Source organism: Copadichromis virginalis, linkage group LG23 (assembly GCF_057382275.1).
Source record: "Copadichromis virginalis isolate Kocher_CV1m ecotype Utaka linkage group LG23, C_Virginalis_male_GT1.1, whole genome shotgun sequence".
NCBI classification, from domain to species: domain Eukaryota; kingdom Metazoa; phylum Chordata; class Actinopteri; order Cichliformes; family Cichlidae; genus Copadichromis; species Copadichromis virginalis.
In genome coordinates, this window is record NC_140639.1 from 48,521,336 (window position 1) to 48,547,177 (window position 25,842).

The 25,842-nt window shown below is 42.9% G+C and overlaps 3 protein-coding genes and 1 pseudogene across 4 annotated transcripts in view; all 4 read left to right on the forward strand.

The window, feature by feature from the left end:
- The window catches only part of LOC146682006 (NACHT, LRR and PYD domains-containing protein 14-like), a 63,503-nt gene extending 53,584 nt beyond the window's left edge, over positions 1-9,919 (forward strand). The window contains exons 3-4 of the mRNA XM_085448493.1: positions 8,602-8,775; positions 9,451-9,919. Coding sequence (XP_085304619.1) covers positions 8,602-8,775; positions 9,451-9,460 — 184 coding nt within the window. The 3' untranslated portion in view covers positions 9,461-9,919. The remainder of the gene's footprint in view (positions 1-8,601; positions 8,776-9,450) is intronic.
- The window catches only part of LOC146682005 (NLR family CARD domain-containing protein 3-like), a 239,129-nt pseudogene that overhangs the window by 60,786 nt on the left and 152,501 nt on the right, over positions 1-25,842 (forward strand). The window lies entirely within an intron of this gene.
- Positions 12,491-19,028, forward strand: LOC146682008 (uncharacterized). Its single transcript, XM_085448807.1, has 7 exons — positions 12,491-12,603; positions 12,731-12,956; positions 13,321-13,421; positions 15,360-15,548; positions 15,616-15,690; positions 15,812-15,901; positions 18,939-19,028. The coding sequence occupies exons 2-7, from the start codon at positions 12,731-12,733 to the stop codon at positions 19,026-19,028; spliced, it is 771 nt and encodes a 256-aa protein (XP_085304933.1). The 5' UTR covers positions 12,491-12,603.
- Positions 19,109-21,432, forward strand: LOC146682009 (uncharacterized). The gene is made up of 6 exons (XM_085448808.1): positions 19,109-19,409; positions 19,531-19,602; positions 19,702-19,820; positions 19,904-19,964; positions 20,055-20,149; positions 20,586-21,432. Exons 1-6 carry the CDS (start codon positions 19,374-19,376, stop codon positions 21,430-21,432), a joined length of 1,230 nt encoding a protein of 409 aa, XP_085304934.1. The 5' UTR covers positions 19,109-19,373.

Here is a 25,842-nt window from a genome sequence, read left to right on the forward strand (position 1 = left end):
GGCTGACAATGGTCTACAGCCAATCAGGACGCAGAACACAATGCGCTGTAAAAAACAAAAACATGCAAAATTGCACAAAAAAGATCAGCGAAACAGCGAGGCCGCCAAAGGTGAACTGTGTTACAGCGAGGGACCAGCGTATATGTGGTTGTTGGGACGATAAATGTCTTTGAGCTTGTGTCAGAAGACGAGCTGCAGCTTTCTGGACCAGCTGCAGTCTTGCCAGGCAGGTCCCACTAACTCCAACATATAAGGAGTTACAATAATCCAGCTGGGACGTCATGAAAACGTGGATCGCCCGTTCAAGGTTTTTAAAAGATAGAAATGATCTCACCTTAGATAAAAGCCTCAGTTTGAAGAAAGACCGCTGTACAACTGAGCTCAGCTGTTTTTCAAATTGCCGTCAAATATAAGCCCCAAATGTAATAATGCGATTTAATAAAAGAGCTGAACCAGTCTAATAGAGCGCCCTTGATGCCGCCATGCTCCAATGGTGAGGTCAAGATGCTGTGGTCAACGCAGCGGTCAGATCCAAAAGCACAGCTGAGTCTCCTGATCAGTGGCTGATAAAAGATCATTAAGAACTTTCCAAAGTGCAGTTTCAGTGCTGTGAAGAGCTTTCAAACCAGACTGAAACCTTTACAACAGATTGCAGCTGAACAAATATAATCTTTTACAAAATCTTCGACAGGAAGTGAAGCTTTGAAATAGGCCTGAAGTTTGAGCGGACAGAGGATCCAGATCAGGTTTTTAGTACAGGCTGTACAACAGCATGTTTAAAACAGGCTGTACAACATCTGAACTAAGACTGCTGTTAAAAATCGCTAAGCTGTCGGAACCAACAACCTTTAAAATCTTTTTAAACACGTGTTGGAACAACATCATTTGGACAAGATGATGTCTTTATAGCATCACATCGTTCCTCCACCTGATCAAACCACACAGGCTCAAACTGATCAAAAACAGCTGAGCAGGTGAATATTTTAGCCCCGGTGCGATCTCGGGCGAGAGTATCGATGATGGCCAAAGGGCAGCGTCCAGCTCTACGGCCGCTGAAGAGCAGACTCAACAGACGCGCGTGATGTGGATCCTACTGCTCTAAAACTGGAGCTTCTTCAATCCATTAAAGAGGACATTAGTACGCTGTTAAAAGAAGAACTCAGAAATGCATTGAAAGAAGATTTTGACAATATAAGGGCTGACGTGCAAGGACTGAGAAATGAGATCACTAACAGCATGGCGGCGACGTGCGGCAAAGTTGATGGAGTAAAGGTTACAGTGAAAGAAGCTGAGGATGGGCTGTCAATGTGGAGCGATGAGGTGACCACCCTGCAGTCTACAGTAGAGAGTATGAAGGAGGAGCTGTCTGACCTGAAGGATAAATGTGATGAAGGCAGGAAGCGGAGAGCTAACATCCACATCATAGGGATCCCAGAGGGCCTGGACTCGAGCTCCTCCACGGCCGTATCCGTGCTACTACGTGAAGTGCTGGGTATGGATAAAGACGTTATTGTCGACCGCTCACACAGGAGCCCTATCCTGAGAAAGCCAGCTGGTAACCCGCACGCCGTCATAGCCGAGCGTCACTACTACCAGGATTGTGTGGCTACGCCGTGCCAGGGCCCAAGCCCCGCTTGAGTTTAACGGACAACCTATTGCAATATTACGACTGGGCGATATGACCCAAAGTTCATATCTCGATATTCTTTAGCTGGATGGCGATATACGATATATATCTCGATATTTTTAAAGCCCGAAAGTACGAACAAAAAGAGAGTTCTTAGTCAAAGCTGTGTCCCAAATCTCACACAGGCACATTTATTAACATACAGCGTAGATGTACATGAAACAATTACTCAGAAATAAATGATCAGCATTTATTAAATAATAATGCTCCATAAATAAAAGAAAACTGTTGTTTTTGTGCATAACAAAAAGCTCACAATCGTGCAGTCAAAATGTAAACAGACGCTGAGCATAATAACAAGCAGCTGCTCTGTTCCCAGGTTCTACTGCGTGACTGACAGCCTGGAGTTTGAAACCCTCTTTGTAACCGTGTCTCTTACAGGTGCCATTTATGGTCCTTATACACACTCAATACAGTAATATTACGTTGAAGCAGAGTACGTATCACTCCGCGAGGCTCCTCGTAGCTGTAATGCTCCAACAATCCATCAAGCGGTGCGGCCTCGTAGCTGAGCAAAGTCGTACCAAAACATCTTTTGAAAGGTTTCTGAGCGCCGTGTAGCACATAAAATCGGTTCGAGGTCAGTAAGCACAACCAGAATTCATCCATAAGCCGCACTGTCGATTTATGAGAAAATTACAGGATTTTAAGTGCAGAAAATATAGTTTATGGTTTTCCTTTGATCTTAGCAAATATCTACGCCTCTAATTGGGACGATCACAGATTTTTCACTAATGTCTTTGCGCGGCTCCCCAATATGTCATCACACAATATCATCTTTGAGGGAGACCTAAACTGCTCATTATCTGCTATGGACCACAGTTCACACAAAAGTACACTTAGTCCAAACTCAGCATGCGTCATTCAGAGCTTTCTTGATAATTATGGGCTGGCTGATATATGGAGATTTCATAATCCTGCTTCACATCAATACTCTTTTTTTTCTAATGTCCATAAAACATATATTTGTATAGAAAAACGTCTCCCTTTAGTTACAGAATGTGATTATAAGACTCTGGTGATTTCTCCTCTTGCTTTTTCAATGTGTATTCCTGATGCCTGCTCCAACTATCAGCCATGGAGATTCAACTCAGTGTTGTTAGCAGATGAAGAGTTTGTCAGTTACAAAAGGTCTCAAAGAGATTTTTTTTCTATCAATCAGACCCCAGAGATGTCATCATCAGTCATTTGGGAATCTCTAAAAGCATCTGAGAGGCCAAATAATTTCATTTTGTGCCAAACAAAGTGCAACACTGAAAGAACATCATCCATAAATATTGAGTAAGAACTGGACTCTCATACAGCGAGACTCAAATGCCTTTAAACATCAGCTTATCCTGCTGATCCAAGTCCAACACTGAGTTTGTAAAAACATGTTTGTCAATCATTTTGTTTGGTTTCTGAGGAAAATGATTCAATAACTTGCTGCTAATACACAACATTTCATCATATTTCCTCATAACCCTCTTTTGTCTGACCATTTGATCCCATTTGAATTTGCAATAAAGGATCCACAGAGTTTGGTGACAATAATGACAGTAGATGTTTGTGTGAAAGTGCTGGAAGCAAATGAGTGTGTGATGTTCTTTCAGTGTTGCACTTTGTAGACGCTCCCTGAGCACTGGTCTCACAGCCAGCTGCACATAGAGACCAGTGTTGTTAGTCCAGGTCAGAAGATGACTTGTTGGAATGAAAATGAGCTTGTAGTTTGTCTGCTTTAATAATGTGACTGGAAAAAGGTGTTGGACTTCAAATATGTCCATTTCTGTCACACTTCACCTTTAAAAGTGAAGCCATGTGGTTCCTGGAAGGAAAAACACGACTTTTTCAAGTCTTTGTCCTGTTTTTATGAGAAATGTACGACTTTAATGTGAAACATTCAGAGTTTTTTCTCTTGTTGTGTTTGTTTGAAGCTGCTTCCTGTTGGCTTCAGCTGTTTGGAGTTTCCATTTTCTAAACTTCTACATTCTGAACCTTCTTCAGCTCTGAACAGATGATGAAACACTGAATGATTTCAAGCACTTTGTCTAATAAACTTACATTTTTCATTCTTTATACAGATTGAAGAGCTGTGGTTTGTCAGAGATCAGCTGTGATTATCTGGCAGCAGCACTGAAGTCCAACCCCTCCCATCTGAGACAGCTGGACCTGAGTAATGACTCCTCTTCTTCAACTAAGAACAACGTGCAGGATTCAGGAGTGAAGCATCTGTGTGGTTTCCTGGAGAGTCCAGGATGTAAACTTGAAACTCTGAGGTCAGTCAGCATGTTTTAGTTGTGCTGAGATGAATATGATGTGAAAGTTGTGCTGACACTAAACTGCAGACATCAGGCTGATATTATACTGATCCACACTGAGGATCTTCATGGTAAAGTCTGTTTTCTTCTTCTCTGGTTTAGTCCATTGACTGCAGCAGAACAATGTTCACATTTCAAACAGTGATACTCAACGTATGGCCCGCGGCCCACACGCGGCCTGCCCACCTTTCCTGATTCAGAGAGAGGGGACCCTGATTAACTGTGTAGCTTCTTCCTCACAGTTCTAAGTATCAGACACAACAATGAATAATCCAAAGCTGACTGTCTTTAGCAGGTCAAAGGTCACGGCACACAGCAGACAGTCAGAAATATTCTAACTCTGATCATTTATCAGTTGTGACACTGTGAGACTTGATCAGAGGTGTGATCATCACAGCAGAGGCCTTTGTGTCAAAGTCACTGAGGATCAAACAGAAACACATGAAGCAGATTTTCCTCTTCTGGCTTTTTATAGCAGATAACCTTCAAAATATTCTGCAGTCGATCAAAAACTGAAGCAAACCATGAAGCAACATGTGAACATGAGCTGATGCTGCTGAAGTGAAGCAAAGTTACAGAGGTTTGATTACAGACACAGCTGAGAGTTTGTAATCTGTCATCATTTTAAAAAGTTTCCATGGAACAGCAGAAATGAGGCTTTACTGTCAGAGGCCGACAGCACTGAACACAACAGCAGACTGGTGGCTAATAAACAGTGAATGATGCAGAAACAGATGTTTGAAGCTGTTCTTGGAGTACACTGAGAGAGAGAGAGCTGTGCAGGCAGGAACAGCCAAAGTCAGAGAGAATTCATGAGCATATTGATCAAACGTGAAGCAGAGTTTGGATCTTCTTTTGCTGCTGCTTCACTCAGTTTTGGTTGGAGACAGATGAAACCTGCAGCTTCAGGATCTGTGAGCTGTCCACTTTCAGCCCCGACGGCGTGTCCGTGTACGTGCCGTCGAGTGAACGATCCACGCTCTGTGTTTCCATCTTTGTGTGTTTAGCTGCTCTCATTTACTGTTTTAGCTGTTTGCTGCTTGTTGAAATAGTTTGTGAGCTTTAACCTGAGATTCTGGCAAAATACATTTATATGAAACATCGATTCAGGATTGAATGAATCAACATCGTTTTATTCAAATTAAAACCATTTAAATGGGAACATGAATTTTTTACAGCCGCCTCTAATGCTGGGTAATGTCAGCTGGTCCATGTGCAGCTGGCTGTGAGGCTCAGGGAGCGTCTACAAAGTGCAACACTGAAAGAACATCATCCATAAATATTGAGTAATAACTGGACTCTCATACAGCGAGACTCAAATGCCTTTAAACATCAGCTTATCCTGCTGATCCAAGTCCAACACTGAGTTTGTAAAAACATGTTTGTCAATCATTTTGTTTGGTTTCTGAGGAAAAAGATTCAATAACTTGCTGCTAATACACAACATTTCATCATATTTCCTCATAACCCTCTTTTGTCTGACCATTTGATCCCATTTGAATTTGCAATAAAGGATCCACAGAGTTTGGTGACAATAATGACAGTAGATGTTTGTGTGAAAGTGCTGGAAGCAAATGAGTGTGTGATGTTCTTTCAGTGTTGCACTTTGTAGACGCTCCCTGAGCACTGGTCTCACAGCCAGCTGCACATAGAGACCAGTGTTGTTAGTCCAGGTCAGAAGATGACTTGTTGGAATGAAAATGAGCTTGTAGTTTGTCTGCTTTAATAATGTGACTGGAAAAAGGTGTTGGACTTCAAATATGTCCATTTCTGTCACACTTCACCTTTAAAAGTGAAGCCATGTGGTTCCTGGAAGGAAAAACACGACTTTTTCAAGTCTTTGTCCTGTTTTTATGAGAAATGTACGACTTTAATGTGAAACATTCAGAGTTTTTTCTCTTGTTGTGTTTGTTTGAAGCTACTTCCTGTTGGCTTCAGCTGTTTGGAGTTTCCATTTTCTAAACTTCTACATTCTGAACCTTCTTCAGCTCTGAACAGATGATGAAACACTGAATGATTTCAAGCACTTTGTCTAATAAACTTACATTTTTCATTCTTTATACAGATTGGAGAGCTGTGGTTTGTCAGAGATCAGCTGTGATTATCTGGCAGCAGCACTGAAGTCCAACCCCTCCCATCTGAGAGAGCTGGACCTGTTCTACAACTACAACCTGCAGGATCCAGGAGTGAAGCATCTGTGTGGTTTCCTGGAGAGTCCAGGATGTAAACTTGAAACTCTGGGGTCAGTCAGCATGTTTTAGTTGTGCTGAGATGAATATGATGTGAAAGTTGTGCTGACACTAAACTGCAGACATCAGGCTGATATTATACTGATCCACACTGAGGATCTTCATGGTAAAGTCTGTTTTCTTCTTCTCTGGTTTAGTCCATTGACTGCAGCAGAACAATGTTCACATTTCAAACCTTCAAAGAAGAAGAAAAATCCTCCACTGGAAAATTCACTGTGAAACTCTCAAACTCTTCATTGCACCTTAAAGTCTGTCTGACACTGAAATCCAAAGCAAAATGTGCGTTTGCTTTACAGACAGCAGTCCAACACAAACATACACACATCATCCAAAACACAGTCCAACATCCAAATCTCCTCCACTGCCAGCATGAATGATGGGAAAGAGAAGGAGGAACACTCTGACATTCAGGGTTAGAATGAGTTTCATCAAGCAGACTGTGAAGATCAAAGCTGCATTAGAAAGCTTACATGAATGAATGAGTGGACAGAAGTGGACAGAGATCATCTGAAGCACTTCAAAGGCTTTAAATCAGCACATTTCTCTTTATTCTTTATCAACTCTGTTAGTTTCTCTCAGTTTTCTGTGGAATGAAGCTAACAGCAGGCTAATAAGATGCTGACCAATAGGTTTCTATTAAAGGTTGTAATTTGTATATGAAAAAGTGCTTTGGCTCAGCAGGGATCAGCTTACAGGTAGAATACAGCTGCTGGATGGGATTAGCATGTCATAGCTATCTACCAAACTGCTAACTGGGGGATTTCAGGCCATCTATGGATCATTTTTGCTAACTGTTTATTCAGCTTAGGCTCACAGGGCTGCAGCCTGTGCCCTAGCTGTCATAGGGCAAGAGGCGTGGTCCACCTGCACAGGTGAGCAGTCCATCACAGGGCCAACAGAGAGCGACAGAGAAGCACTCCCTCACATCCACACCTACAGCCAATGTAGAAGCACCAATGAACCTAAGCAGCATTTCATTGGACTGTGGGAGAACATCCAACCTCCACAGAAAGGCCCAGCTGACCAACAAGCTTCAACCTACAACCTTCTTGCTCTAAGGCACTAGTGCTAACCACTTTTGCCCATTTCAGCCCAAATCCTGCATCTTCCTGCTTCTGACTCCAGGCCAGCTCCACTAACACTTTCTCATCAGACACTGCCACCTAGTGGAGGAAGTCTTAGTTCCATTTGAAGCTTCAGATTACAGTTAGTTCCTTTACAAAGAGGTGGAGGTGGTGGGGCCACAGCACCATCATCACTGAGTGCCATAGGACACTTAACCTTTGTTTCCATATGCTGGGAACTTCCTGTTGTTCCAAGGAGGACTGGAAAATGTGTGAAAATCTCCCAGTCAGTTCCTCACAGCACACTTCAATCATTTCCCTCCCACAGCATCAGGACCAGGGCTTTTTCTCTCTTTGGTCCCACTAAGAGATTTCCACACAAACACCTCATCAGTGGGACTCTCAGAGCTACCAGCCCTTTGCTACAATCACAAAGCTCTTCATTGAAATCAATGATATCAAAGCTGGAATCAAATGAGTCCAAGTCTTCTGCTGATTCAGCATCACATTCATCTTTGCTCCTTGTTCTGCATCCCCACCATGGACTTCATTCCTTTCCAAGCCAGCCTTGAGTGTCCTTTATTCAGCTCATCCTCTGCTTTACTTTTACACCTGATTTTAGCTGCTTTATCTCTCTTTCAACAGGTTTCTGTGCCTCAATCTTTTTCTTCTCTCCCTCATAACAAGACAGCTTCTTCTGCCTGAGAACATGTTGGAGTGATTTACTAATCCAGGGCTGCTTATTGGGGAAAATACTTCCTGTTTCCAAAGTAATCCCCATTTTTCCCAGAAAGAAATGTCAGTAGAAATCGATGATCTAAGTGAGAACATGAGCCTTTAAAAAGTCCCAGTGGGTGCAGTCAAAGCAGTCCCTCAGTCCCAGTATAGAGTCTTTGGTCCAGACTGGAACAGCTGTGTGCCCAGTTTGAGCTCTCTTCAGTGCTGTGACCTGACAGAGCCAGAGGGGCCATCACATCACATTTAGAAGCTCCCCTGATGGAGCCACAACACATGTCCAATACTTAGTCTGTCTTGTTGGACCAACTGGAAGAAATGATTCAAGGACTTAGTCACAGAACAGAGATTCAAATCTCCAAAATCCAACTGGCTGCATCAGGACATATAGTCTGAAACTCTGCACAGTTTCCTGTTTGAAGCTGCTTCCTGTTGGCTTCAGCTGTTTGGAGTTTCCATTTTCTAAACTTCTACATTCTGAACCTTCTTCAGCTCTGAACAGATGATGAAACACTGAATGATTTCAAGCACTTTGTCTAATAAACTTACATCTTTCATTCTTTATACAGATTGAGTTACTGTGGTTTGTCAAAGATCAGCTGTGATTATCTGGCAGCAGCACTGAAGTCCAACCCCTCCCATCTGAGAGAGCTGGAGCTGTGGGGAAACAACCTGAAGGATCCAGATGTGAAGCAGCTGTCTGGTCTTAAGAAGAGTCCAGACTACAGACTGGAGACTCTGGGGTCAGTAGAGTGATGGAGTGAGTGGGTGGTGCTGTCAGCAGTGTTGTACTAAACACAGTCAGTATGAAACAAAGATCCAGTGTTTCCTGTAAAGCTGCAACTTCTCAGTGAAGCTGTGAGAGGAGAACGGTGACAGGCTTCAGGATTGGACACAAACACTTCCTGTTTCTCACCTTTATGGTCACCGTAGTAACGGCTGACACGCTCTGATCAAACACTGTCAACAGCCAATCAGCTCTCTGAACAAAGCAGCACGCAGACCAATGACTGCATTGATTTCCAAGTTTAAAGCAGTGAAGAACACAGTCTGTAGGTGAGGAAGAATTTAGTGAGAGCAGATGTTTGGATGGAATTCCTCCAGTTAACAGCTGGAACCGTCCATCTGGATTGTTGGGCTTGTTGTTGGGGTTCCTACAGAGCTCAGAGTGGACACACCAAGGTTCTTCTAATGAATGAAAGTCCAAACTCAAACTAGGAGGGAAAAACATTTTCAGCAACTTCAATAAAAATCCAAAGATTAGAAAAAGTGAAGCAACAATGAGTCCTAGTACAGTCCCAGCACTGACGTCCCTGCTGCTCTTTATACTGGATGTGCTGCATCACTGACTGACAGCTGATGAAGAGTCTCTGGAAACACTCGTTTATCTCCTCTGCTCTTCCTCCTTCTCTCTGCAGGTGGAGCTGATGATGGTAAACAGGACGGTGTGTGTGCTGAGAGAGGAGCAGCTGTGTCCTGATGATCCAGAGAGGTTGAAGCAGCAGCAGCTTGTGTGTAGAGACGCTCTGACTGGGCCATGTTACTGGGAGGTGGAGAGGAGAGCTTCATCCAGCAGTGACTGACAGAGGAATGAAGTGCAGATGACTGTCAGTGCTGCAGAGTGAACTGCTCTGAGAACAGCTCCACTGTCAGACACAATGTAGAGTCCAGCATCAGCCCTGTGTGTCCCTCTGGATCTGACAGAGGATCATCAGTGTATCTGGACTGCTCTGCTGCTGCTCTGTCCTTCTACAGTCTCTGCACAGTCTCTGTCTCACTCTGGAAAGATTTTACAACTTGTTGTAATTACAGAACGTTAATATAATATTCAAACATGTGATCTTCTCTTTATTTCTGAATCTTTACCAAATAAAGAAAAACCAAACTAACAAACAGAAGCTGTCGTGTCCTTTTTCACCACATCTGTGAATCTTTTCTGTGTTTTTCCTCTTTTCCTCCTTCCTGCAGCTCCATCTTCATCATTCTGTGTCCAGTATATGTGAACACGTCCAAAGCATCTGAGCCTCATGTTACCCGTTTGTGTGAGTTACGCCTGTCGTTGTGTTGTGGTGTATAAATAAGGGGCAGGAGACAGCGCTGGATCTCCGAGTTCTTTACTCTCAATTTCTGCAACATCTGCAATATCTAGAAATGCAAACCTGTGAGCTGTGTGTGTTGTGCGTCTGCTCGGCCACCTCTCCTCCGGCCGTGCTGGAAGCAGCTGTGCGTTTGACAGTTTTATCGACTCGACAATAGTCGAACAAATTAAATGTTCAAAAATATCAACTTAAGCACTTCAAAGTCAACAAAAAGCTTAAAACAATGAAATAATATTTCACTGACAAAACAACAGCTCATAAGAACGATACACAAAATAATACAGAAACAAACAAATAAAAGTTATTAACCAGGATCCATGTTTTTGTCACAAACACTGAATCAGCTGATTCACTCTTTATGTTTCTGAGTTTGTTTTGTGATTATAGTTCTGGTTTCTGTTTCTGTGTCTTCACTGTGTCCCACGTCTCCTTACTTTGGACTCTGTGTTATATTTCCTGTTTTACTTTGACAGTCCTGTGTTACTGTTTCCTGTCTCGTGTGTGTAATTGGTCCCAGCTGTGTTTCCCTCCTGCCTCCCGTTCCCTGATTACTAAACTGTGTCCACGCCGCCGGCGCTCCTCTCCACAGCTGGATTCCAGGATTTCAGAGCATCCAGCTGTGGTGAGTGATGGAGACACTTTCTCTGCTCCCTCAGTAATCAGGACAGTTTATTGAACATCAGAGGACATAAAGGACTGTTTTTCACCTGCCCGTTCTGAAGCTGGACATTAAAGACTGCTGGCTTCAAGGACATTAATCCCAGTGTCAGCCAGCCAATAACAGCCTGTGTTTTTCAGCTCTTTAGGAGTCAGAAATGAGAAAGACACAGACTGCTAACCTCTCCCTGCAGGAAATAAGCTCCGCCTCTTCCTTTCCTGTATATGAGTGATTTGATTCTGACATGAGACACAATGAGTTTCCTGTTTATTGTGACTTAAAGCGAGCAGCAAAGACACTAAACTGTGTGTTTCCAGCTGAAGCTGCTTTTTGTGTTGCTCCCACAATCCTGTCTGAAACAGTCAGTGAGGAAAACTCAGTTTATGCTTCCAAGCTCATTGTGAGAGGGCACATTGTGTTCCTGCAAGTGCTGATTTTGTCTGCTTCCCTGAGTTTAGTGAGCTGCCTCCAAGGACTTGTGAAGCTCAGTGTGTTAAGGCTGCATCTCCCAGATGTTTCCACCTTTCCAGCACAGACGATAAATGTTCCCACAAAGGCTCAAAGACTGTTTGATTTTCTGAGTGTTGGCCTCAAGAGATTGCTCAGTGAGCACCTGAGTGTTTCTGGGACATCGGACACTAACTGGAACTTCAAGTCTGGTTCTGAAGCTGCACATGCAAAGACTGTTTCTGGTTGTAGAGACCTGGCTGTTCCAGGGATTGTAACCTCCCCAGAGGCTGAGCTGCTGACCTCAGCTGACTCTGGAGCCTTGAAGGTAACTAAGTTTGCACCGCTCGGGTGAGCCATCTCAGCTGCAACAGCCTCCACAGAGAGCTCACGCAAGCTCACCCAGCCTGCTGAGGATTTTATGCTGCTGCAGCCCAAAAGGCATCCTGAGCTGGCTGACAGCCACCCACAGCTTCAGCTGCCTCAGCCAGGGGTCTCCACACCTGCTGGCCCTGCACCTGCTCTGACTGGGGGCTCCGGAGAGCCGCGCCAGCCATCCATCTCTGCTGGGGCTCCTGTTTGAGAATGTAGGAGTGTAAACTTCAAATATCTGCTCGGTTTGTCAAGATATCACATATTTGCAAAAGTGCTCTGACGTTTTTGGAGACATCTCTTACCCACCATCTGGATAGCTAACCGGGAGGTCGAGGGTCATTAGAGCCGGCGAGAACAGCGGACTCCCGGCACATCGTTTTTGGACCCCCACGGCCTTTGGCTGTTCAGGTTTAAACATGATATATAAGTCACTTAGATCACGTAAAAATGTTATCGTTTGGCTTTTTTCAGGGTTTTTTGTTTGGTTTGGCTGAAGTTACAGTTTTCACACAGCTGAATAAACGTCAAACAGAAAAGTGATTAAACAGAAGTGTGAGACGGTCGAGAGTTTACTCCAGTGTCCTGTTAGATTTTAGACAGCAAGGAGCAGACGGCTGAGTTTATTAAACTCCACCGAGACAGCGGTGACGCGGATCTGAAGGCCAGACCGTCACAGCCCCTCACTTCCCGCCTACCCGACCTTTGGAGGACCCGGCCCACGTAGACCTTGAAGGCCGGGTCCTCAGGAGGATGCAGCCTGTGAATTTGGACACGCCATGACACATGATGTTCTACAGCTGATGTGTTTAAATGAGCTCTACAGGTGAACAGACTTATTAACATTAGCAGCATAATAAACTGTCCTGTCACTGAAGGTGTCTGCCCAACAAGGACGTGGTGCTGAATGCATCCAGACCCCTGCTGACTGTCTTTGCAGCTTCGGTCAAAGGTACAGTGTCCACTGTGACCCTGAGAGCAGGACACAGCCAGAGGTGAGTCAGCAGTTACAAACTAAATGCTGCTGACATGAATCAAACTGCTGGATAACCCACTGCTCATGAAAATGGCACCTTTCTGTTGCTTTTCGAGATTACTGAGAATATTTGAATTGTGACTCAGATGGCAGATCCAGGCTCTCAGCCTCCAGCTGAAACTTCCAGTCCTCCCCCAGCCAGAAGCTCTGATGCTGGGCTGAGAGACTTTGATCCTTCCCTGGATCCAGAAATCCAGGAGGGAGAAGGAGAACAGGACCTCCTTCCTGATCTGGAGAGGCCTGAGGGAAAGAAAGATGGAGCAGACAGAGCTTTGAACAAATCCAAACCTCCTGAGCTTCACCTCCACAAAGGTGCAGACACTGATGCACAGATTCACATGTGACACCTGCAGCGTCCAGCTTGTGCCGCTGACATTATCTCCACTCTGATACAAGCCTCATTCACTCGCTCACACACGTTCATACAATCACCTTTTCCTCACAGTCACACACATGAATGTAATGAGGGGAACTCGGGGTTCACTGTCATTCCTCAGGATACTTTGATATGCAGACTGGAGGCTCTGTGGATGAAACACCGACTGTCTGAACCACTCTGAAGTGTTCATGATGGACTTCATCCTGATTAACACTACAATACTTGTTAGAGGCCTTTTATATGTAATAATATTCTTTTCCATTAAAGCTCTGAACATTCTCACTCTTTCTTGACCAGGTGTGACAGGTGAAGGACACCGGCGAATAGGAGGACAGAAGCTGAGAGCCATTAGTCACATGACTTCAGCTGCTGCTGCCTCACCAACCACTGGCCCCTCGGTGAGTCTAGAGTTACAGCAGTGACCACAGGAAGTGCACACGTGTGATCTAAAGCTACATGTGGGCCTGTGACCATCAGTCTTCTCACTGTGGTAGACGGGTTTGTGAGTCCCTGTGATGCTGGGAGTGTCCAGGACAGTCGCTCCTGATCGGGTCTCTCATGGAAAGCTGGTCCCAGGAATTCCTGGAAAATTCCTCCACAAAAGAGAACTGGGTACATAAGTGCAGAGTGACAGAGGTGCTCAGCAACCCTGCTGTTATATGGGAATAGAACCAGAATAGTCGGCAACCACTTGAGTTAAGTTAGCCAAAGAGATGCGACTCAGACTGACTTCATCATGTTGGCAACGTGTCTGCATTGATAAACTCCAGTTATTGACAAATCAGAGAATAATTCCAGTCATTCAGAGACAGATTGTGATTGTTTGGAGGATGTAATCGTTTCCCTTCAGGGAGCGTGTTGGACGCTCAGTGTCCGGGTGATTAGCTGATGCAACTACTTAGAATCAGTTTGTGAATATGAAGAAAATCAGTGCAGTCACTGGACAAACTCTGATTCTTCCTAGTTTCACTCTTGTTTCAGTCCAGTGTGACTGAGGTGGTAAAAAATGATCTGACTTTTAGCCACACAGCTGTCTGCTAGAGAAAAAGCCTTTGTGCACAACTTTCTTAAAGGCAAACGGCACCATGTTCACTGCAGCTGCAGCAAACGCAGCAAAGAGTGAAAGTTGGACTGAGAATGTTGTGACTGTTTCATGAGAAAGAGCAGGAAAACAAGCATCACACACCCAGACACAGTGCTGGGATTAGAATTAGACTTTAGAGCCAAATGTAGGACAAAAGCTTTAATATGAAAGAGGAAAACCCAACAACAGCCAGAGCATGAAGCTCAAATCTATACCAATCACCAAGAAAGCTGACAGGCCTGTGACACGTCAGAGACGCCGTTCAAATCATAAAGAAGTTGGTTTATTGACAAAATGTAAAAAACCAAAAGAATCAAGTCAACCTTCAGTTTCGAGCGAGTAGACCAATCAGGCACAGCAGCAGCTCTAGAATAAGCAACAATTTGATGTATTACAAACAACCTTTCATATACACACATACATATGGCTCATATGCTGTTTAAAAAGGCCTCAAAGACCCAACAGATTACACAAAGTACAAAAATACTTTCATTCAGACAACAGTCAGCTGTGCACGAGACAGAGAGCCGACTACAGTTAGTAACATGGACTCACTTTGTTTCAGACACGACACAAAGTAACACAAAGCCACAAAGAGCAGAAACATCAAAAAGGAGGCAGAGCAGCAGCAACTCTCCATGAGCTGTGAGGCTAACAGCCACCCACACTTCCTGTGATGCATAATGAAAACAACATTAACCTGAAGGATGATAACAACAGAAAGAAGTCTAAGCTAACGTTACACAGCGCTCACACAGCGCTGACTGTACAGGCCTCACACAGCTACGACCTGCATCCACAACACCTGATTCTACTGAACACAAACAAGTTAATGATATATGAGCAATCCAGGGAAGGCTTCCAGGAAGGTGAGGATCCAAAGACAGCTCTACAACAGCATCAGTCAGCAACAATGTTACTAATCACTGACTCTTTCATCCTTTTATACTCAATCAAAAAGTGCTGTGTTCACATTTGTTTCTGCTGAAATCCAGAGACTGAAAATGCGTCTTTTTAAAGTTTGAATAAACTGACTGAACCTCTCACGAGTCCAACCGTGAGGAACACTTCCCCCCATGACACATCACAGGACAACGTCTCAGTGGAGGGGGGGCAGTAGCTCAGTTTAGGCAGTCACACTCAGAATCGATGCCTCCAGTCAGGGTCAAACGTGGTCCTCAGAAACCTGCAGATGTTTGGGCCAAGCTCTCACTGGTCTCTGCGTCTGTAGACTGAGCTGATGTTTCTCCAGGTGTCTGGTAAAAGGACGATGCTGCTGTCCAATGAGGCGAGGAGAGAAGTAGCCAAACAGGCGAGAGCCGTGAAGGAGGAACGGCGGGCAGCTCTGGATGCCCGACATAAATACCTGATGAGCAGGCTGGCCGACGCCGGCAGCCTGGAGGAGGCGGCGGTGGAAGACGCCATCGTCTCTGATGACAGAGTAAGTTCAGAGACGTGATCCTTCCTCAGAGTTGAACCTTTGAGTCATTAATGTCTGATTCTTCCAGTTCAGTCTGATCCATGAATTCTTTGCTGCAAACGGATCCAAGAAGCTGATTTTCTTCTATCAGGATGTCAAACAGGTAACTTTGATCACATTTCAATGACTGACACATGAAGGTCTAACCGCTCTTCATAATCTGCTGTCCTGTTTGTTGCACCGTACTTTGTATTCATATCTTTTAATATCTGCCTTTCTCCCAGAGTCTGTCCTCCCGTCAGTCTTCCTTTGTGGACGCATCAAACTCAGCTGTGGCTCAGAGGAAACTCTTCCTCACTACGGGGAACTCTGAGGTTGGCTTCAGCTTTTTATGCTTAGTTCATGTGAGAATCACAGAAAAATGCTGATATGAGTGGAAGCTTCTGCTGGGAAATTGGCAAAGAGCAGATTATTGAACAGCGAGGCAGACAGTTCATTTCAGTGATGCCAGTTTATTAGAAACGAGGACTGTGGGGCTGCTGGAAGTCAGGACGGCCGCTCTCTGGATAAACCTGACAGCTGAGGTGGAGAGCAGGATTTATCCACAGACGGCTTCTTCCAAGCAAATGTCCTGAACACACCTGAGCTGAGGGTTACACAGTGTGTCCTGTGTGATCTCTGCTTTATGGTGGTTGAATCTCACAAATGTGACCATCAGACCTGACGACTTATTTGTGATGTTTTCATTAAAAATATCCTGGGTGAGGTGTTTGGGGCCTGTCCCATGAGGAGGAGTCTCCAGGGCAGACCCAGGACACACTAGAGAGGTTATATCTCTCAGCAGGCCTGGGAATGCCTCAGTATTGTCCTGGATATGCTGGAGGAAGTGGTTGTTTAGGGAGGTCTGGGATTCTCTGCTTAGACTGCTGCACCTGTGACCCGGGACCAGATAAACAGGAAATGGATGTTTGAAATTCAAAGAAATCCTCTTTTAATAATGAGGAAAAAAGACAGCAGGAGATCCATCGCAACTAACAAAACACTTCAAACACATCAATGCATCAACTTTAATCAACTTCATTTGGTTCAAATGAAGGAATCTAACAAAGCACTCACTAAAATGAAACACCAGTTAGTTTCCCGAGCTCAACAGGTCGAACACCTGAGTTTGGTTTGCGGTGCAGTTTTTATTTCTTCTAGATAACTTGGCTTATTTGCACAGGAAGGTTTTTAAATGTATTTCTTAAGTACGATCTTATATGGGGGTTGATTTTATAGCATAACAGAATAATGTAATAACTCTAATAGAGTATAAAACATTTGCAGAATGAAGTACAAGGTGAAGAAAAGTCAGAACGTCCCTATTTGAAAATACAGCCTCAGAAGGTCAGAGATGGACAAATTCAGCTACAGAAACATGTGGCCATTTTTTTAAAGCCATAGAGCATATTACAGACGACACAAAGAGCAAACACTGTAAACTTCTAACCACAGACCTCACACAGCTCACACACGTCAGAGTGAAGCTGTCATTTCCTGAAGCTTCCACACAAGAGAACTGGCAACAAGGTGGAGTCCTCATGGATCACTAGCAGAGAAATGTGGGTGGGTGCCAGACCACATGGACTGGACTCACTTTCTTTCATACAAAGGAGCAGACTAATGCTGTCATCCTTAAAGACTAACTAGAAACAAGCAGTGCGCTCGCATCGACTCGACTTGTTTTGCAAGTTTGAAGTGAGATGGTACTTTGGAGTCAGCCTCCCGAGATGATGGCTGGCTGGTTTTTGAAAAAAATCTCATATTTATACAATGAGTAGCAGACTTTCCTGACTTGCAGAGGTCAACGTCCTCCTCAGTCATGCGCCATGAGTGGCACAGATACTATTCATCAAATAACTAACATGGCCTTGATTGTTACTCCAGAGACTTATCTGCGATGTAGCTTTATAGCATTTTCATTAGCAATCGTATGATTTGTGTTACAATGACCTTTGTGGACGGGCCCGGACCCCCAGGCCTCGTCCGTGACGCCGACGGTGAGCGCAACGTTTTTGTTTTCTTGCGCTTAAAATAACCTGATCAGCGTTCTGTGGACGGTTTGTTTACATTTCTCACATCTGTGATTGTTCACACGGGTTGGACACGAGCAGAGAGGGCTTTCAAGATGAAAAAGCCAACGTGAAACTTTAACAGACGACAAAGTTTTTCAATCAAATCTCCGTCACACCCTTCCTTGACCTCATCACGTTATCCACCTTAGTCAAGGAACAGTGGTTCGGGAAAATATGCATTTGTTTTTTGGACCAGTTTAAAACGTATCTCAACTAGTGATGTGCGGATCGATACTGAAATATCGATTCCTCCGATACCCGTCATTGTGTCCGGCCCCTTGGCGTGCACACTCACAACAATGGCTGAGCGTAAACAGAGTCATGTGCAGACGTATTTTACCTCCACGAACAGCTGAGACGTGGTTTGCCATACATGTGGCAAGAATGTGAGGTGTTGTGGTAACACCGCTGACCTGGTCAAACACCTCAGAGTGAATCATATCACAGAATATGACGAGCGTATGTTGAGGCGAACTGAAGAGGAGGAGAGGGAGAGGTGCTGCCAGGGCGAGACAGACGTCTCTCACAGAGTCCTTTAATGCTAATATCTGTATTACCTGTATCATAGTGCTTAGGCTGATTGCAAAGTGAACTAATTATCTAAAAAAGCTTTCACATGTGGCAGTGTGCCAGACAGTTGACAAAATAGTGTAAATAATGGCCATAAATGTGTATAGTTTTGCTAGGAGTGCGTTGATCATTTGGAAATTGAGTGCAAAGCAGTGAGTTGTGTTTACAGTTCTGCAAAAAGAGTGCTGTGCAGTGGATTGTAGCTACAGGTTTGCAAAGTGTGTGTTACAAAATGGCAAACTGAGTGCAAAGCAGTGTTTGTGCTTTTAGTTTTGCACACTCAGTGAGTGGTTTTGCTATAAGTATCAATAGTTTTAGGAATTGTGCTGTAAGAATCACAGTTAGGGTTTAAGCATTCAGAAAAACCTGTAATAAACGCACACGCATGCGTCTTCAGCATTACTGGGTTTCTGCAGCTCCTGGTTTCCTGTTTAATACATTCACACAAGCAATCAAACGCTATGAATCGTTCCACAATGTTTGCAGTCACTTTTCTTATCCCTCCTGACTCAAGAGCATAAAGCGATCTACGTTAGCTCTGGGAATTCTGACAGTCGTTCAGTAAATCTTTGTTTAATCTCTTTATTTGCTTTTTGGAGAAGTGAAGGTACAAAAACCTCGTCAATCAAATTTGCTTCGGTGGACAGAAAACAGCCGTTGTAGACTGTTTGGGGTTACCTTTTATAAGTATTGAATTTTCAAAAGTGAAGTCAGTTCTTCTGACCAGGTTCAGACCAGGATGAACACAAGTATGATACTGGACCCACTAGAGAACTGGTCCCAGCTGTGGGTTCACCTCCTCCTGCTGAACTCATAGGACAGACTCTAATGTAGCATCACGTTCATCGGTCACTCCTGACCTCCTGTGAAGCATGACGGATGTGTAATTAACCCACACTTTATTTACTTATATGATAAGTTTAGTGGAGTGTAGTGCAAAATACACAGTGTTTACTTTTAATTTAACAACATGAAGCTGCATCAAGTTTCCATGGTGACTGCTCAAGAAATTCTGCATTCATAAATAAACATCAGACTGTCAAAAGAGCTCATCTGTGCGAGACCACCGAGCTGAGAGCATTTTCAGGTCCAGATCCCCCGTACGCCATCGTTGGAGAGCAGTTGACGTTTTTCTTCCTGACTTTGATTTGAACACGTTTAAATGGAAAAGAGTCAAGGAATCTATAAGCCTATCAGGGTATGTGACGCTTTTGCTTTTACTGCATTTCAGTCATTTGAAGAATTTGATGTCGTTTTAAAAGTTGACAAACTGAGAATCATTTTAAGTAACAATGACTAAATTGCTATTTGTTTGACAGGTGTTGTTCAACACACCGATTTATGAAACAGCTGTAAAGATCTGCTGGTATCTTCCGGGCTACAAGGCTCAGGTTAGACCCAGATTCATGCAAACCAAAGCTGACAGAAAATATCAGGTCATTTCTGAGGACCTGAGAGTGGTGGTGATTAAATGTCTCCTTTACTTTTAGGTTGCGATAATGACGGAGTTTCTCAGACTTCAGCAGGAAGATCTAATTCCACCGAACCTCACTGCTGAAGATCTGAGAGATCTTTTGGTGGAGAAGAGCAGGGATACGCTCAGAGAGCAGTGAGTTACTGTCACACCTGAAAGTCTGTTTGTGATGACGTGTAAGTGCTGAGAGAAAACCTCTGCTTTGCTTTCTTTTGAAGGCTGTGGGAGTTTGAGTTAGAGGATTTTGACGAAGAGGAAGCCAAACCTCTTCTAAGGCTGGTAAGACGAGAAAACCCACAAGACTTTTTTTTCATTACGTGCACATAACCTTTACACATAAGCGCACTGTAAATGTGTTTTCTGTTTCAGGTGTGGGCGGTGAACGTCAGCAATAAAATGAGGGACGTTGAATTTGAAGCCAGGTTGCTTCTTCAGTTCCCAGAGGCCGTACCTCCTAAATTTCAGTGAGTCACATGTAACATACAGTTATTAACCCTGTAAGACCCAACCCATCAAAAAACAGCCAGAAAATTCAGATTCTTTGGAACTGAGATGTTTATCAACCCTTTAAACAAAAGCCACACATGAGTTCTTTGCTATGTCATGTTGTGTATGATTTACTTTTATTGTGTATTTATTTTTTGTATCACATTTGATACACTGGGTGTTTTTGGCAACTTTGTGTTAACGACAATGTTAACTTTAGACTAAAAAAAGAGTTTTGTCCACAACATTTAGAAATTATAGCAAGTATTGATCATGTTGATGAGATCGAGGTCTCAGAAACTCATGTATGATACAAAGGTGGTTACAGGGTTAACAGTCCAGCTACAGTGTTTCAATATTTAAATGATGCTTTGAATATGTTTAACAGATAACTCTTATCATGTTTTTCTACAGAGCACCTAAACTCCTCAGCGCGGTGAAGGATTACGTTGAAATCCTGAAAAAGAAGCAGCAGGAACAGCCTAACAGCAAACTGCTCACCGCGCAGGAGGTAGTGGTCGAGGTAGTTCCCCGCGTTCTCCAGGGCTTCTGGGAGCTTCCTCCTCGTCCCCTCCTAAACATGGCCTCCCAGAGTCTAAGTATCCTCTCCACCAGTGTCACCAAGGCCACTTTAGATCGTGTCTCCAAGAGCCTCACGGCGATGGAAACACAGGCCGTCTTCACCCGCTCTATCCGAGACGATATGGTCGACAGCATCCTGACGGAGATTAGACAGAAATTTCCTGAAGAAATTCTGTCTATCCAAGTTGCAAACTTTGCACCCCTGTTGCTGAAGACCATTGCTGATGTAGCAAGGATCCGGATATGTGAAATCTTTGAGCCCCCTTCAAGTCCTGATGTGAAGAGCACAAATGGTGAGCGCTCCTCTGACGGCCTTTCAGTGGCAAATGTTCCACCAGCCGAAGAAGCTCTGTCAGAAAGTGTTGCAGAGCCCGACGTTCCCTGTGAGGAACTTCTTTCTGAAAGGGCATCCAGTCTGAGTACTCGAGACCTTACGATCGAAGGAGCTCTGTCAGAAAGTGTTGCAGAGCCCGACGTTCCCTGTGAGGAACTTCTTTCTGAAAGGGCATCCAGTCTGAGTACTCGAGACCTTACGATCGAAGGAGCTCTGTCAGAAAGTGTTGCAGAGCCCGACGTTCCCTGTGAGGAACTTCTTTCTGAAAGGGCATCCAGTCTGAGGGTTCCTCACAGGGAGCGTCGGGCTCTGCAACACTTTCTGACAGAGCTCCTTCGATCGTAAGGTCTCGAGTACTCAGACTGGTTTCCTGTTTACAGTTTTTACCGAATGCCTAAACACTAACTGTGAATCCTGTAGCACAATTTCTAAAACTAGTCAGACTTATAGCAAAACCACTCACTGAGTGTGCAAAACTAAAAGCACAAAAACTGCTTTGCACTCAGTTTGCAATTTTGTAACACACACTTTGCAAACCTGTAGGCACAATTCACTGCACAACACTCAATTTCCAAATTTCCAACACACTCCTAGCAAAAGTATACACATGTATGGCTATCATTAACACTAATTTGCCAACTGTCTGGCACACTTTCACATGTGAAAACTTTCTTAGATAATTCGTTCACTTTGCAATCAGCCTAAGCACTATAATACAGGTAAGCTGTGTGTGCGGAGTACAATGGAGGGAGCAGAAAGAGTGAGAAGTAGAGGAGGCCGAGGAAGAGGACGTGGAGGTGAAGAAATAGGATGAAGAGGACGACAAGGACAAGGAGGAGCAAGAGGAAGACGAGGAGGGGGCAGAGGAAGCATGTTCACTGCAGACCACGTAACCCATATAGTCATTATGGCGATTGCAAATAATCCTATACTTGGAAATGAACACTTGTGTTTGTTTTGATGTACTTGAAGTTTGGATCCCTCTATGCTTATGGATCTATGACAGAAGTATGAGCTCAAACTGACATAGCCTACCTTGTGCACAGGGAAGGCAAACGCCAGATGTGTTTTGTATTCATACCATCAGTGTGCAGTTGGCGCATTGTGTGCTTAGTAGATGATGGCTTGTGTGTACTGTTTGATACGGAAACACCATTTTTACGAAGGTGTGAAGAGTTAATCTAGCTGTGTTTGCTTTTGCAAGAGAACTACAATGTTTTGATGATTGGGTGACAGGTTTTCTTATTTGTGTGAAGAGTTTTGCAAAATTAGCCAATAGTTACAAAAAATGTGCTTAAGCAATCAGAAAAAACTGTAAAAGCTTGCTGGAAATTCTCTGTACTCATATTTGTGCTCAGTATCTGTAGGAGCCATTTTTGTGTGGGTACCTCATGTATGCCACTAGGGGTCACCTTTTGTGTTACATATGGTGTGTCTATTTAACCCTCACGTCATCCTTTAAAAAACTTACGTTCATCACCCTAGGGACCGTTTTCTGCCACGCCCGAAAAAGTGCTATAAAAAATTTATATATTAATATTTTATTCCACTTTAAATTAGCCAATCTTTTAGACCTACTTCTCCTTGAAATATTCATGTCAAGTTTTAATTACATTTCGCGGATTTTAACCCTTTATATCCCGGTTTCGTCACATGAGCGCACTGCTTTTTTTGCCCCAAAAAACAAAAAACTTGAATATTTTCCAAAAAAAACATTTGAGGTAATATTCAATTGTTATTATAATTAGGCCTTTAGATGGACTAAAGATTGGCACCAAGAGTCATTTCGATCGCCTTTTATTTTTTTTCCAGGAGCGCATTTCATAAAATGCACACTATCGACCACGCCCAAAAAGTGCTATAAAAAATTTATATATTAATATTTTATTCCACTTTAAATTAGCCAATCTTTTAGACCTACTTCTCCTTGAAATATTCATGTCAAGTTTTAACTAGAAAGTGCATTTTCTGAAGAAACTGCAGTGTGAATGCTTGAATCTGAATGTATGCACTGAAATGAATTAATTACTGAATTTAAGTTAAAAATCTTGAATGAGATAAAAAAAAAAAAAACGAATTTAACCTGAAAACAAAAGTGCTGAACTGCTAAAAGCTGAAGGTTACACAGAAGAAGAAGTTGGAAAAAAGCTGAAAATGTTTTAATTGTAAATTAGAAAACCCTAAGAAATGAGAAAAGAACATTTAGAGTCAGAAAACATCTGAAAGAATATTAAAAGGTCATATTCTTTGAATCACTGAATGACTAAAATGTGATCCCTCCACTTGGATCCACACAGTTTAAAAAGTTTACATCTCTGAGCTTTGAAAGACAAGATGTTGGAAAGAGAACAACGATGGCGACGTTTTGAGGGTAAAATGATGGCTGTGACACTGTGGACACAGCAGCAGTTGAAAGAGAAGTGTTTAAGATGAATCTTGGTACAGTGGCAGACAGAGCTCGTTAAGCAGGCAGGTGTGAGCCTGGTTGCTATAGTGACCGCACCCAATGGCTCCATACACACGTACACAGACATGCGCCTCACTTTTGCTGCTTAAAATGAACAGAAAAGTCAGGCCGAAACAAATCGTTCCCAAATGAAAAGTAAAAGTCGTATTGACAAAATTCTTTCACCGTGAGCGACAGCAGCTTCTAGTCTACTGAATTCTCAGTTTTCATGCCTGTGGAGTTTATTATATGGACGTGGTGACAGTGGAAAGACACCATGCTCTTCTGATTTTCAAACGAACCTTCTGAGCCATTTTAACATTAGAGTCTATGGAAGAGTTGGAGGGAGGAGGCTGTGCATTGGTGACATTTATGAAAGAACCATAACATCTAGTACAATAGTAAACACATTGGATGAAAGAGGACAGCCATGGCTACGTTTTGAGGGTAAAATCATACCTGTAGAGCAAACGCTGCGGACACAGCAGCAGTTTTAAAAAATATTTTAAGATTAATTTTTTTGCTCCTCTCACTCTAGCAGTTGAGCTGCCTCACTCTAGCCCCAACATTCCGTCCCATACACACCCATTATAAACTCTGAAACGGGTGAAAAAACATCATGAAACTTAAACTGGAACTGAAGAAAAAGTATAATAGATATTGAAAAGATAAATACAAGTTGAATAGTTGAATGTCTTGTCTTCGTTTTAAAGTTTGAATGGTGGCTCTATGTGAACGTATGTTGAAGTAGTAAGAGTTTAAAAATGAGTAAGTTGAATGAGAATTTGAAGGGTCTCCCCATTGAAATACATGGGAAATTTTTGTTGAATAAAGTTGAATAAAATTAAAAATATAAATGTTAAAAATGAGAAAAATAGAAGCAATGTTGTCCAAAATAATAGGAATCTAACGATGTTTGAATGGTTTTTCTAAGTTGAACGGTTTTGAAGGAGTAGGCTTTCAAAAAACGTACGGAATAGATAATAATAAAATAGAACTAGAAAGTGCATTTTCTGAAGAAACTGCAGTGTGAATGCTTGAATCTGAATGTATGCACTGAAATGAATTAATTGCTGAATTTTGAGTTAAAAATATTAAATGAAATTTTAAAAAAACAAACAAAAAACCCCCGAATTTAACCTGAAAACAAAGGTGCTGAACTGCTAAAAGCTGAAGGTTACACAGAAGAAGGAGTTGGAAAAAAACTGAAAATGTTTTAAATGTAAATTAGAAAACCCTAAGAAATGAGAAAAGAACATTTAGAGTCAGAAAACATCTGAATGAATATCAAAAGGTCATATTCTTTGAATCACTGAATGACTCAAATGTGATCCCTCCACTTTGATCCACACAGTTTAAAAAGTTTAAATGCCTGAGCTTTGAAAGATACGGTGTTGGAAAGAGAACAATAATGGCGACAATTTGAGGGTAAAATGATGGCTGTAACACTGTGGACACAGCAGCAGTTGAAAGAGAAGTGCTTAAGATGAATCTTGGCACAGTGGCAGGCAGAGCTCGTTAAGCAGGCAGGTGTGAGCCTGGTTGCTATAGTGACCGCACCCAATGGCTCCATACACACGTACACAGACATGCGCCTCACTTTTGCTGCTTAAAATGAACAGAAAAGTCAGGCCCAAACAAATTCTTCCCAAATGAAAAGTACATGTCGTATTGACAAAATTCTTTCACCGTGAGCGACAGCCATGTCTAGTCTACCTAATTCTCAGTTTTCATGCCTGTGGAGTTTATTATATGGACGTGGTGACAGTGTAAAGACACCATGCTCTTCTGATTTTCAAACGAACCTTCTGAGCCATTTTAACATTAGAGTCTATGGAAGAGTTGGAGGGAGGAGGCTGTGCATTGGTGACATTTATGAAAGAACCATAACACCTAGTACAATAGTAAACACATTGGATGAAAGAGGACAGCCATGGCTACGTTTTGAGGGTAAAATCATACCTGTAGAGCAAACGCTGTGGACACAGCAGCAGTTTTAAAAAAGATTTTAAGATTAATTTTTTTGCTCCTCTCACTCTAGCAGTTGAGCTGTCTCACTCTAGCCCCAACATTCCGTCCCATACACACCCATTATAAACTCTGAAACGGGTGAAAAAACATCATGAAACTTAAACTGGAACTGAAGAAAAAGTATAATAGATATTGAAAAGATAAATACAAGTTGAATAGTTGAATGTCTTGTCTTCGTTTTAAAGTTTGAATGGTGGCTCTATGTCAATGTATGTGGAAGTAGTAAGAGTTTAAAAATGAGTAAGTTGAATGAGGATTTGAAGGGTCTCCCCATTGAA